Source organism: Aspergillus oryzae, chromosome 1, assembly GCF_000184455.2.
Source record: "Aspergillus oryzae RIB40 DNA, chromosome 1".
NCBI lineage: Eukaryota > Fungi > Ascomycota > Eurotiomycetes > Eurotiales > Aspergillaceae > Aspergillus > Aspergillus oryzae.
Window position 1 is genome coordinate 4521315 of NC_036435.1, and position 13603 is coordinate 4534917.

General features: G+C 49.0%; 2 protein-coding genes across 2 annotated transcripts; both read right to left on the reverse strand.

Moving 5' to 3' along the window:
- Positions 1-943: 943 nt before the first annotated feature.
- AO090005000716 (KxDL motif-containing protein) lies at positions 944-1814 on the reverse strand (the record flags this gene model as incomplete). The annotated part of the gene is made up of 3 exons (XM_001817698.3): positions 944-1028; positions 1235-1387; positions 1507-1814. The coding sequence occupies 3 exons, from the start codon at positions 1812-1814 to the stop codon at positions 944-946; spliced, it is 546 nt and encodes a 181-aa protein (XP_001817750.1).
- Positions 1815-6941: 5127 nt separating this feature from the next.
- On the reverse strand, positions 6942-12886 carry pkhB (putative sensor histidine kinase/response regulator; the record flags this gene model as incomplete). The annotated part of the gene is made up of 3 exons (XM_001817697.3): positions 6942-7223; positions 7288-7401; positions 7469-12886. The coding sequence occupies 3 exons, from the start codon at positions 12884-12886 to the stop codon at positions 6942-6944; spliced, it is 5814 nt and encodes a 1937-aa protein (XP_001817749.3).
- Positions 12887-13603: the final 717 nt, after the last annotated feature.

A 13603-nucleotide genomic window follows, 5' to 3' on the forward strand; every position in this document is an offset into this window, starting at 1 on the left:
CGCGGTGTCTCCAACTATACCTCTTACAGCAGGGGTGCAGATAAGCTACAGCACGATCATGTTACATCTATGCATCCAGAAGAGCTTAAATTAACGGCCCAACCCCCAGGGGACACATTCCACGTGTGGCGCAGGGGTTCGCTGCCCAAAGGCCCTAAAATGTACTAGACCCAGCGCTGGCATTGGCTCCTTCGAGCTGCACGCAGACCCGCAAAAGCGGCAAGAGAAACCGAACTAAACCGGAGGGTGGAGCGGACGAAGGCGGACAAGATGTCCGCTGGCGGAGTGGGTCGGCGGAACAGTGGGAGGTAGGCAGTCTGCCGACGACCAACAGCGCAACCGAGACACCATCTAGGGAAGGATGTGAGGTTAGTAATTCGTCATGGGATTTCTGCAATCTCAGCCTGTCATTCATATGAGCCGCCGCTGCCTTGCGAGCACGTATTCCCACCCCTGGTATGCAACCAGCAATGTGCCAGGGGGCCGTGTCACAGTCCCCTACAGGCGCCCGCACAAGTGGACTCACATGACCGGGGTTGGGGGTGATCTTGTGATGTGACCATCTTCATGAGTTTGGGATCCTAGGCGCACGTGGATCGGAGGAGGGAGCGGGCTCCCTAATTTCCTCCGTGAGGTTAACGACAGCGACTCAAATTTCAAGAAAAACCCCGAGTGCATTCCATCAAATATATCACTACCGGTTAAACAACGCCAAATATACAACATTGTGAAAGCGAGAAAGACCCCATATATACCATCCCATAAAGCTCACGGTTCCCAAACAGCTCGATGACGAAATAAGCAAACAAACCTGACCCAAGTTCTGGAAGCAATTTTCGCGGAAAGTCGTTACCGCATTAAAACAAATTATCCCCCCAATAGCCAAGAACGAAGAAGAAAGTAAACAAAAGGTGGACATGACCGACTGTCCCCTGCAACAAGTTCAGTAATCGTCGTCATAAGTATACTTCTTCGTCGCCCGTCGGTATTCGTCGGGATGCACAGCCTCAGCTTTTGCCTTCAACGCACTAAGTTTGAAAGCCACATCAGTATTTCGCAAACAAACTCAGCAACGTACATTCAGCCTCGCAACATCTCGCGCCACTGCTAGTCAGGCGCCAGTGTTGCCAAGAACAAAACCACCAGCGGAGAGCGGACCTCCACTCGGCGGAGCGGAGTCTCATCAAAGCAGGATACATGGGCTCAATGATGTGGAAAAGGCGTTAGAACTCACCTCACTCGTTTTTGTGTCCATTCCAGGTCCCTCTTAGTCTCCCGGGCTACTTTGATGCCGTCAGAGAAGTTGGCACGTACACCTTGCAGTCGTCGCTGGGCGAGAGCTTGCAATTCAAGGAGTTCACGTTGTTTGGCATTCAGCTGTCCGGAACTGGTTTCATTACCCATTAGCACACATACTCTACTCTCCAATCTCTGGAAGCATTGACCCTGCTTAACAAACAGAGTCACGAGCGGCCTCCGTTCGTTAGGCTATCGGTAGCTACTCACGCCTGTGCCTGTCTTGCCAGCCCTTTATCCAATGGCGTGGGGTCAAACACGTTCTGCATGCGGTCACTCAAGACATCGACAACATCGACTCCAGAGTACGATGCAGAACTCGACTCGTAATCGCCGCTGATACTCCCAGACCCGTAGCTGAAGCCGGCGGATGTGCGACTACCCGCCGTCGTGCTGGTATCAGATACATCTGGTGGGGATCCTGAAACACGGCTGATAGGATACAGATTGACAGGTGCCGGCGCCTTGGAGGGAACATTGATAGGAAGGGGGGGAGCTTGATAGTGTTGAGTCGCCATTGTGATAAGATGTATTGCTCGAAGAGTCGAAGTCGGTAGGATATGCAAGACGACAATGGTTGATGGACCAGGCTGTAAGGTAGGCAGAAGAGGCAAGCTCCTCACTCAAAGGAAGTATGTGAGTATAAAATATGTTTGACTTCCACCGAATGGTGTAGGATCAAAGTGGAACAATCTTGTCAAGACGAGGAGGTAATAAGAAGAGCAGGGCTGGGAAAGTTAAGAAAGGAAGAAGGAGAGGAAAGAAAGGTGACTGAAAAGATGAGGCTTTATATATCCCTCGCCGGAGAGTCTTCCATCCGGCGGAGAAGTCTTTCATGAAGGCCATGACCTGTCTAGGGCGAGGGGGTACGAGTCATTCATTGGGCATTGGACCATCCCGGAAGCCTTTTTTCCCTCCCATCAGGCCTCACTCTCCTAAGACCCCCCAGTTCTCTCCAATCCGAACCCCCCAATTCCGCTCATCTCTCGATTTCTGACAGCCCATTCGCTCCTGCTCCCGAATTGACCCCGCTCTGGTGGGAAGACCAAAACTTAAGGAAGCAATATAGATGGCCGGAGACTGGTCCAGCCCTCGCAAGTCCCTCTCCACTCGGACTCTCTTCCGCGCTCCCGTGGCGGCTCCCGTGGCGATATTTGGGCATTTAGTCAATTTTTGGGACCAGTTTCCATTCTCCGATGTCAATTGGAAGATGAGGGACAGTTATAATATACAAAAAGGGAGGAGCTGGGCGGGATTGTGTTGCGATATCACGACTAGTCTACCTTGGCGGGTGAGCGGAATTACTTGCGTGCTGTCTTTCACACTACCCATTCTTTTTCTTTTTCTGCAGTGATAATTTTTCTCTTCTCACATTCCCTCTGGGAAATCGTTTTTTACCCATCTCAAATCCTTCTTTGTGAAACTCCCAACTCCGAGTGGTTTTCCTGAGTCTTACTCCCCTACTCTTTTTTTCACTGTGATCGACCATACCGGGTGTCACTAATATTAGGAGGCTGGGTGGCTGGGCAACATGGATGCTGAGACCCAGGGCTTTATTCAAAAGCAGGGAGATTGTGAAAAAAAAAAAAAAAAAAGGTGCATGGCTACGGAGTTAACTAGTTGCGACTTACCCTATAGCCGTTGTCGGCCAACAGTGACTCCTTTCGATACCTTAGCAACTTTTTTTGCTGCTAGTTTTCGTTTGCATGGTGATTGTCGAAGTCCTTATCGTGACAGGTTCCAGTGGTATCCTATTTGGTACCAAACGGTTGAGCATGTGAGGTCGGGATAGTAAGGGGCCAAAGGTGAGATTCGCGGCATTCGTTCGTTCCGATTGCGTGTGTGCGTGACATTTTTTTTCTTTTTCTTTCTTTCTTTCTTTCTTTCTTTTTTTTTTTTTTTTTTTTTTGTTTTTCTTTTTTAACGAAGTGGCCTTGGGAACACCCCTGAAAATTTGCCAGTGACAGGAACCTGCCCGGAGAAAGCAGACACTAATGAAGCCACAGGAATTTGGTTACGGATTGCCATAGAGTTATCATCATGGCATTAGACATCATTGTGTGCTCACGAAGAAAAAACGAAAAGGAAAAAAGAAGAAACAGAAACGGAAGCAGGGAGTTCACTCGAGATCGATCACGTATTTCGGAAAGCCGCGATGGCTTCAACTCAGGAACTTAAGATTACCGAAGTGGCATGGTACGACATGGAATGATACCTAAAAGGCATTGAGGACGGTGTGACGAACATGATTTTTTACTCGTGCCGCTGAACATACGACGAGAAGCAATGAGGGCCCGGGGACAGAACTGAAACCATCACTGAGAACGGTCTGCCCGTGGCCTTTATCGCCCCTGCGAAAATCTCTGAAGCAATAAAGCAAATCGGCAGCTAAACGGCGACAAGCGCACTAAACGCCGCCAAACGTGGGAAGCTCCAGAACAAACGGGCCGGAGTGGACCGTGAACTAGATTGAGCACAACACACCAGCAAGGTGACAGGGAAGAAATAACTAAGCTGAGCTAATGGAGCTTTGGGAAATATCAGGCCCAGGATCTTAAGAGAACGGGGCAACTTGACGCTTTTATTAATTTATTTTCCAAGAGGTGTGGCCTTCTGTGCCCCGGGAGTGGACGGTATTAAAAGAAAAAAAAAAAAAAAAAAAGAAAGTTAAAAGGGAAAAAAAAAAAAGGATGAAGATCATCTCACAAACGACCATGCTGACAGACTAATCCGAACGGCTTGGCACTTATTCCTCCATAACCTGGTGAAATCCGGCAGAAGAAAGCACCAGTCATACTTCTTTTATGGTGACATCCATCAGGTCGTCCGACGGTCTTACTGGCCTCCGATTTCCCGTGGCTCTAATGCAAGTCTCGTCATGGCTCTGCCGTTGTTGCCTTACCAGTTAGGCCGCTGTCCTCGACCCGTTGCCAATCTGTCCGAGCACAATGAAGATCCAGAACTTACGCAAGTGGAATGAAGCAGGAACAGACAGAGCTTTCGACCTCCAGAGCAGCCCGACCGGATGGCAGTGTGACGCAGCGACCCAACGTACCCTCAATAAGCCGTTGATTGGGTCAATTTGCTTGAGATTCCTCTTCCCCATTTTCTCTCCCATGATCTCCGCTCTCTGTGCCTTCTTTCTCTTTCGCTTTTTCTTTCTTAGACGGAAAATGGAAAAAAAATTTATAATTGCCTACTTTCATATTTGTGTTCGTCAAGACTGGATCACATGGAGCCGATATTCAGAGACTACATCATCAACGAGGAAAGTCTTGCCATAACCACCAAGAAACAGCGAGACAGTCTCACCAGCCCTCTCTGGCTTGCATCACTAGGCTGATGCAAGATGCTCGACATCCGTCCGTGCAGCAAAGCTGACGGTTTGCCTTGGTCTAATCGTGGGCGATGCATCGTGGGTTAGGGTCTCTAATCGTGTCGAACTATGGGCCTTCTCCCGTAGCGTCGATTGTGCCCAACGACCAACCGTTCTGTGCTAGGGTCTAAACCAGTGAGGAGAAAAAAGGTACATTGTTTTGCTCACTAAGAACTCAATACGGTACCCGGTGGTTTCCAATGATCACCCAACTCGACCCTCCAAAGATGTTCGTGGGATGCAGCGAATGTGGGGTTTTCGCCTATCGCTCGTTTGCTTCCCTTCGCTCACCGCCACTAAAATTACAACTCGTTCAATGGTTTCTCATCAGCCAACCGGCTTTTTGGCCCATTGGGCTTGAGGCCCAATCTCGGTTTCTTGGTCGCCTTCCTTGGCCCGTTTTGGCCTTTCTAGAACCCAACAAGATTGGAACCGGACTATTCAACAATAGGTCCTCTTGAAGGTCTGTGGACCGACCATCCATGCTTATGCCTAACGTGAAAGCCTGGGGAAACGTTCGCTCTGAGTCGCTCAAGAAGCCGCCGTGTCGTCATCCGTCTTTGGACCCCTCGATTGATGCTTCCACCATCATTGATCTGGCCCTCAGTCGCTTGTGGGAGAACATCGCCTCTCCTCGTGTCATCATTTAGCTCCTTACTCGCTAGGCCGTCAAATTCAGGTCACTAAGGTTATCTTTCGCTTCGTTCCTTAGGTCTTGTTTTATTCTTCTTCCTACTATCATGCAGATCACCTCTACTTCGTTCATTTCTGTTCCCCCTGCTCGCATGTGTCGTCATATGCCAACATTGTCCTGATCAGCCGCATCATTCTCCTTATTCCCAATTCGGGAAGACAACATTAACAACATCGCAGATTCACCTAATCCTGAACAGCTTATCGACTCCAGGTCGTACAAGAAAAAGAGAGTCTGAAGAAGGCACCTGACATGGAACACATAGCTCAGCAAGCCGACAATCTTGGAACTATCGCCCATGAAGACGATTTTCCGACAATAATGGGACGATTACATCACCGTATTCTGTACTATCAACCGCTCCAAAGCAGTCAATAGGCTCATTCTCGTTTATCTTTTGAATTGTTTGTCTGTCACCTGAACTTTGCGCAGTTACACAGACAAGGAATAGATACGTTACTCACTGCCGAATTCCCTTTTTCCTTTTTTAGCTTTTTAATTCTCTCGCCATACAATTCATCGGCCACATGAAGATGACGTCCAGAAAGCAAAGGACTATCGAACTAACTAACAGCAGTGCAGGGCGCAGCTCATCTGACATGTATCATTTTGTACACCTGTGTAGATAGTAGATACTGATAGGTCTACTGGCGGATACTCCCAGATATGCATATCTGGATCAATCAGAGATTGAACTTAAAATATACATGTAGGTGGTGTGATCCTCTTGGCCTTGGCCAGGTCACACGCTACTGGATTTCACCAAGCTTAGAAACAGAAAAAGAGAATCTCTGATATAATGCAATTAAAGTATATCATATATATGCTGCCACCTGACCAATGACTATCCAAGTCCCGAAGCAAAGCGACAATTCCCTTTCATATCCAAACGGCCCTCAGCCCATGCTAGAACAGGTATCTCAATCCGTGAGTGAATTATCTACTAAGAAGGCAAAGGAACAGAAAACAACGGGAAAGGGTAGATAAACGTAGGGGTGGGGAACGCTCTGTTATCTGCAAATACAATTCCAGAAGTTAAATATCATGCTCATAATATGGTATCGGGAAGAGAAAATAAGAAAAGTAAGAAACAAAAGCCAGATATTGGAGGTTTGAAAAGAAGAAGTGAAGTAAAGACGATTGAGAATTGCTCAACGAATCCGATAACAGACGCCACGCCACGAACGAGGTCGATGGTCCAAAGAACAACAAACCTGTAATTCCGACCCCCGTAATGCTGAAAGGTATCAATCAAACCTGAATGCTCAATGCAGATGCGTAGTGAAAACCCGCGGTTGAAAAAAGAGAAGCGGACAATGAAATAGACTCGAAAACCAAAATTCACGACTCGAAAACATCCAAAGACGCCTTTCCGTCCGACGGCTTGTACCAAGCCAAAACCCCAGCCCAAAATTGAGAAAAAGTAGAACGAGTAGCAGGTACATCAGGACACGACCATAGCAGCCAGGAGCCATTTGGCGCGTTAGCTGGAGGCTAAACCAGGCCAACAAGCAAGCGCCTGGAACAGACCCTCCGTTGACCGCACAAGATAACTGCAGGAATACAGGGGCCACCTTAATCCTCGCGGTGATTATCCCTCCTGAGACGGTCTCGAAGTAGAAGGAGAGGTCGGCTAGGATCGAGTAGTCCCATCATCATCTTGCCCAGTTCGTTATGTTTGATGGGTTTTGTGACATAGTCGTTGAAGCCAGCGCGTGCAGCGTCTTCAATTTGGTCTGTCATTGCATTGGCGGACAGAGCCATAATGGGTATTTGAGGGTAATGATTCTTTAGTTCCCAGCCACGAATATCACGACAAGTTTCGTATCCGTTTTTCATTGGCATTTGAATATCACACTGCGAAAGATGTTAATCACAAGAGACCAACAACACGGGGAAAGTAGCAGTCTGTGCAACTTACGATTATAAGGGAGTAGTATCCCGGCTCCTTAGAGAATACCATTTCCGTGCACTCTTGACCATTTGACGCGGTTTCGGCCATGACCTTAATCTTGTCCAGATATTTCAACATAACCTATGTTGCGTTAGCGCGGGCGAAAACGGTTTAAAAACTCCGGGAGAGAATCAAAGGACGAACGTACCATACGGTTTGTTTCATCGTCTTCAACGAGCAAGATCCGGTATCCTTTGTTCCCGATAACCTCCTTCACCATCTTAGACATGGTCTTGAAATTATTGTTGATCTCTCGGGCCATGTCCTGATTTCTATCCTTGCTGAGATCTCGCCTATTATCGGGGTCAAAGATGGCCGAGAATGCCGAAGGCTTGACCGGCTTTGGCACGGTATAAACACGCCCACCGCTAGCAGACAGTTCCTTGATCTTTGAATTGATCTGTCGTTTCTGGTATAGGTCGGAAATAATCACAAGAGTTGGCGCGGACGCTGAATCGCAGTCAAGAACATATTGAATTACGTCCTGGACGTCTTCCACGCTGGGTAGATTCAGTACCAGGTGCGTGATCTTAGCACTAGACTCGTCATTCATCGAATCCTTCCAATCCTCGACATCAGGTAGGGATATGATTGAAAAAGGTATCTCATGAGGTACCACCTGTTCAATATGCTGCTTGATAGCTTTGCGCGTATTATCCAAGGGACATAGAATGAGAATTGAGTAAGGATCCTGCGAGACCGGGGCATCTGAGCCTGCATCTACAGGTGCTGATGTAGTCGACAAAGACAGCTCCCGAGAGGTTGAAGAGGACGGCCGGGCTACAGGACGAATGGTATCGCTGCTCGAAGAAGCCGTAGTAGTCGGCCGCGCCTGCGACGAAACATCCGTATTGATGAGCTTTGCAGTGTCAACCTTGGTGAGTGGATCCACGGCATGAAGTTCAGGGGTCGGTAGAGCTGAAGAAACTGAAGAACGCTCTGAGAAGCTATTTGAAGTAAAGCGAGCCGAAGGGTCAGAGCTGCTCGGGGGCTGGGAAAGCGGCGAGTCAAGTACTGATGAGATGTCGGAGGTATCTGGCCCCTTTGAATCTATAGAATCCCTCGACGAAAAAAGCATCTTCTGCAGGGAACTAGGCTTGGATTGTATTCCAAGACCCTCGGACATGCTAGACGATTGTCGAACTAGGCGCGGTTCGTCAGGCGACGGTGGCGGAGGTGCGTCAACCTTCACGTAAAACGAAAACTTGGCGCCTTGACCTTCTTTACTGCTGGGGGTCAATCTGCCGCCATGCATTTCAACGAGTTGCTTGGATAAAAATAGCCCAAGGCCGCTACCAGCATGTTGTTGGGAGCCGTTTTGTCCTAATTGGCTGAACCGTTGCATGAGACGCTCGGCATCTCTTGCGCTGAAACCCTTCCCTGTATCAACAACGTCAAAGTTCAAGAGCAACTCAGTCTCCTTGGAAAGAGTCGCTGTGCCATGATTGATGGAGCAGCGTATGTGGATTTCACCTTGAGAGGTGAATTTGACTGCATTGCCAACAAGGTTTATCAAGACCTGGCGAATCCTGAACCTGTCACCAATGACCATTGGAGGAACATCGACGTCCATTAGATAGTTAATTTCGAGGCCCTTGTCGATGGCTCTGGAAGAAACAGTGTCAATCACATCTTCAATCACCGACCGCACATGGAACCAGGAGTTAACTAGCGACATTTTCCCTGCTTCAACCCTGGAAACATCTAGAATATTATCAACCAATTCCCGGAGGTTAGTGGAGCTGTTCTGAATTGTATCCAGCATTCGCCTCTGATCCGTGTCGAGGTGGGTATCCAAGATGAAAGGAATGGTACCGAGTATTCCATTCAACGGTGTCCGAATTTCATGGGACATGTTGCTGAAGAACTTAGTCTTCGATTCCATTTGGTTGTTCAGTTGTTGCATTGCCTTGTTAAGCTCCCGCTCCAAGTTCTTGCGGTCGTTAATATCGGTACAGGTTCCGTACCACGAAGCCTCTCCGCTACCGAAACTGCTCGTCTCGACCCGCACCAAGCGAACAAGGTGCCACCTAAAGTCTGCTCCCTTGGAGCGAAGGCGAATCTCCGTAGAATAGAAGACACGTCCATTCTCATCCTTCTGGACAGAAGCCACACCACGTCTCACGAGTTCTTCTAGTGCAGGTGTAACCCCATTGGCAAGGTGACGTTCTTGGAGGGTCGTGTCTAATCCAGAAACTGTGTTCTCCTTTTGCGACTCAGAGAGATATACAGAAAGTACGCCACATTTCTCCAAGTCGTCGGGATGAAGATGTTTCGCAAATCCAAAGTTGAGCGCTTCTTCAAGTTTCTGGCCTGTATACAAATGCCATTGTTCGTTTACAAATATAAGACCACGAAACTCAGTGGCTTCAAACACAATCTGCGGGATGGAGTTCGAAAACGCTCTGTACTTGGCATCGATCGCAAACTTCTCTCTCTCCTGAGCTGCTTTGAGCTCTGCAATATGTTGCTCATGGATATCAAGAAAAGACCCAATCCAATATAGTACCTCGCCTGTGGAAGATAGTAGGGGGTTGGCTCGGAAGATGAACCAACGGTACGCGGACTCATCGTTGAAACGCTTCACGCGCACTCGTTCAGTGAATTGTGATCCCGTCCGTAACGCGTTTGCCCACTCTTGTGACACATGCTCGCGTTCGCTACTGTGGATATTTTGCCAAGGGTCCCTTAATTTTTGCTCCTGAGGTTGGCTCCTTCTGTATGCGTCAAATTTGGAATTCGTCCAAATGACTTCGCCGCTTTGAGGCTTCGCAAGAAATATATGCAGTGGAACGGAGTTTAGCATCAACTGTGCTACGGTATCGGTGAACGGACGTGGTAACTCGCGTGGCAGTTGGGCGTAAAAAGAATTTGCTGAAGGGTGGCGAGACGAGCTTTGCGTGGGGGATATGACTGGCGGTGCGCGGAATTCCTGGGATGGAGACGCCTGAGCTGCAGTTGGGTCTTGAGCCGTAGTGCCATCTTCGTCCGTTGGGAGCTTCCCCAACAATCTCCCGGGAGAAGTGGGTGTAGAAGTGGTGGCGTTTTGTCGAGGCTTTGACAGTCGATTCCGATGATGAGTCAACGCATCGCGGAGGCCCTTAAGCTGTTGGACATTGAAGTAGCTGTCCACGGCATCAGCCCCAAGTTTAGTAGGAAATCCAGGCGATTCGCCCAGGACAGAGGGAACTTCTGCTCCGATACTACCCAGGTCAAGACCAGGAGTACCAATTCCAGATGGACTAGGTTTGGCCGAGTTTGATCTTTCGTCGGGACTAGATAGGCTAGCACGAGCCTCCAGGGAACCGTCATCGGCTATAGTATAATTGACATGTCCACTGAGGCCAGCTACCAGTTCCAACTCACTGCTTTCGTCTGAGAATGTTCCCCCCAGGCCAAGAAGATGCCCGTAGCGTGGTGCTTCGAGACGGGACGCAAATTGCCGCTCGAGCTGACTGTAGTGCTGGGCTAAGCAGAATGAAGTTGTTAGATGTGGGATAAGACAAGCGAGTGACTGTCGCAAATTCGCAGGATAAGGTATAATAGGCGACAATATTGAGATGACAGCCACCGGAAATCTCAAAGTGGACGGAGGAGTTGGCTTCGAGCGGCCAGCATGCAAAAGAGGTATGTGAATTACAGACTTCGCTAGGTCGACACCAATAGCTTCTAGAGGGTTCAAATTCGAGTAATCATGTTGCGGAGGATGTTTCGCGAATGCACCTTCATCAACGGTGTGGCTAGAAAAGAAGGGATTCTGCTCTGCATGTGCACGGGGCGCTGGAGAAGGAGCAGGAGACTGTGACCAGGGAGACGGAGGAATTTGTTCATATTCGTCGTAGAACTCCATTAGAGGGACTCTTGGCGCATGCAAACCCGATGCAGCGGGGTTAGAGACAGATCTGGACCGGATTGCATGCTCCTTGTTCGACGGCCGGACAGGCTCTGCCGTAGGAGTGACTTGCACCACGTCCTCTGGCGTTTGGACGTCACCATCAGATTGCTTTGCTGCAGTATTCTCTGAATACTCCCTGGTTAAAACGACAGGCCCTGTACGCCCAAACAATTTCACAACACCGGTCCTCTTTATAAGCGGATCTGTTTCAACTTCCAAGGGTCTGGATGTGGGGAAGACGACCTGTCGATGATTATATTGGGTAGGACTAATCGGGTCAAAGGACTGCGTAAAGGGCACAGTGTGCCCCTGGTAGGTTGTAGCCGAGGCCTGGCTCTGCGCTGTTCCGGTAACATCTGGGTTTTCGTTAGATATTTGTACGCGCTTGCTCTCGTTCTTCGCCTTGTGCTCTTGCGGTAAGGTTTCCGAGTCTTGCCATGTTGATAATTTCCGCTCCTTACCAAACCCTGCAAACGAATGCCGTGCCAGAAGTGAGGGTCGTTTTAGAAGTTTGGCAGCCCCCGATCCGTTCGCCAAGCTCTCCGTAGTAGACTCTCCTTTCCTTTTTTCCGGGTTGGCAACCCCTTTGGTAGACCCCTCGCTCGTTCCAGTTGCCTCGTTCTGGGACTGCTGGTTCTGTATAGTTTCCCGTTCATATCCTTCTAAATTCCGATCGAAAACTGCCTTCTGGCCCCACGGCACGTTTTCAAGATCCGTCGCATCTCCAGGTATGGCTAGCGATGCTCTCTCAGCACCATAGTTCTCCTGTAAGATATGTACAACGTTGGCCCACCATGCATCAAGACCAGGATCGGCATTAAGCTGCAACGTAAGATCATACAAATTAGGGGTAGAATAAGTCGGGTCCTCGGCCACTGGTTTGTACTGAGGCGGAAGGAAAACGCTATGGGATGTAGGAGTCTTCATAGAGGTAGGCTGTCTTTCGTCTGCCGGTTGTGATGACGTCTTGTGGACTTTGAGCCTTTCAGCTGGAAGCGTCAGCTTGAATGGGTTATGGCTGTGCGTAGGATCTTGCGTCGACCTTGGAGCCGACTGATGCTGCATTCTGGGGAAAGGGTACGATGGGGTTTGTCCAGGTATATTCTCGGGCGTTAAATCAGCGGCTCGTATCGTGCCTCCAGAACCAGTCGAGTCGGAGTAGGAAGCTGAAGGCATGGCGTCTGTTGGGAGCGGTGCGATCCTGGGGGAAGATACATTTGAAATGCGCCTTTTCCTCGACGATTCGTAACTCGAGGAGACGTGGTCTGCTTGCGACGAGGTAGGTTCCCGAGTGGCTGAGGCGTTCTGGGTCTGGGATTGTTGCATCTGTTGATATACAAGCAACTCCTCCATCTGTCTCCGTAATTCCTTGAGGGTTTGCAGGCTTCGTCCTTGATCCTCTTGGGGCCCTTTTCCCGAGTCTGAATTCTCCTTCTTCGTAGGTGGCGAGGCACAATACGGGGTCGCAGTCTGTTCATGTAAAGCAGAAGGTGATTGAGAGTTAGCCTTCCATATGTTATTTTCTATGGGCACGTTTCCGTCCGCTGTGCATCCAACGTTTCTACTAGAAACCAGGTCGGATGTTGACTGGGGGGAGCCACGAAGGTGAGGATGAGGTGCGGCGACAGGCGAAGGGGCCTCGGCCGGCGATGGAAGCGGAGTTGTCCTCATACTATGAACTTCCCCCATCCTATACACCCTCCACCGCCGGTCAGATAATCAATTCTCCTGGGCGAATCCAACTCCACAGGAGCCAAATGAGGCACTCATCTCTCGGACGAAACGGTCCGCGGATCAGATGAAGGAAAGACCGGGGAGTAAAAGGACGAAATTAGACCAGGGTGAGGAGAAGAAGGGAACACGAAAGAGCGTAGGAAAGACGCGGAGAAGGGAAAAGTGAAGTTCGTTAAACGCACGGAAAGAAAAAGGGCAAAAAGGGGTGGGCCTTAGAAAATAGAAAATCAAAAACTCATAGGGTATACCTCGACCGGTGAAAGAACAAATTCTGGGGAAATAAGAACAGAGAGAGGGACAAGAGGGAATGATGTGTAAGAAAGGGAAAAAGGGTTAGAAAAAAAAAAAAAAAAAAAAAAAAAAAAAAAAAAAAAAAAGGAAAGAAAAATCGAAAACAGAAAAAAAAGAGTGGCTCAAGGAAGTTGACTAAAGCGGTGTATAACGGTGGTGGTGAGGTAGGTACTGGATTGAGAGGAAGGTTCGACTGATCTAACCTTTCCTAAAAACACTGGAGCAGGTTCTGCTGTTTGACCCAGCGGATCGTCGATTTGTGCTGAAGGGTGTGGAAATGGTCCGTCTCCCGGGGGAGTCCAACCTATGACGTAGCCAAGCCCTGACGGGTTCTTGCAAAACCGCGGTACTGTATGAGGCTTC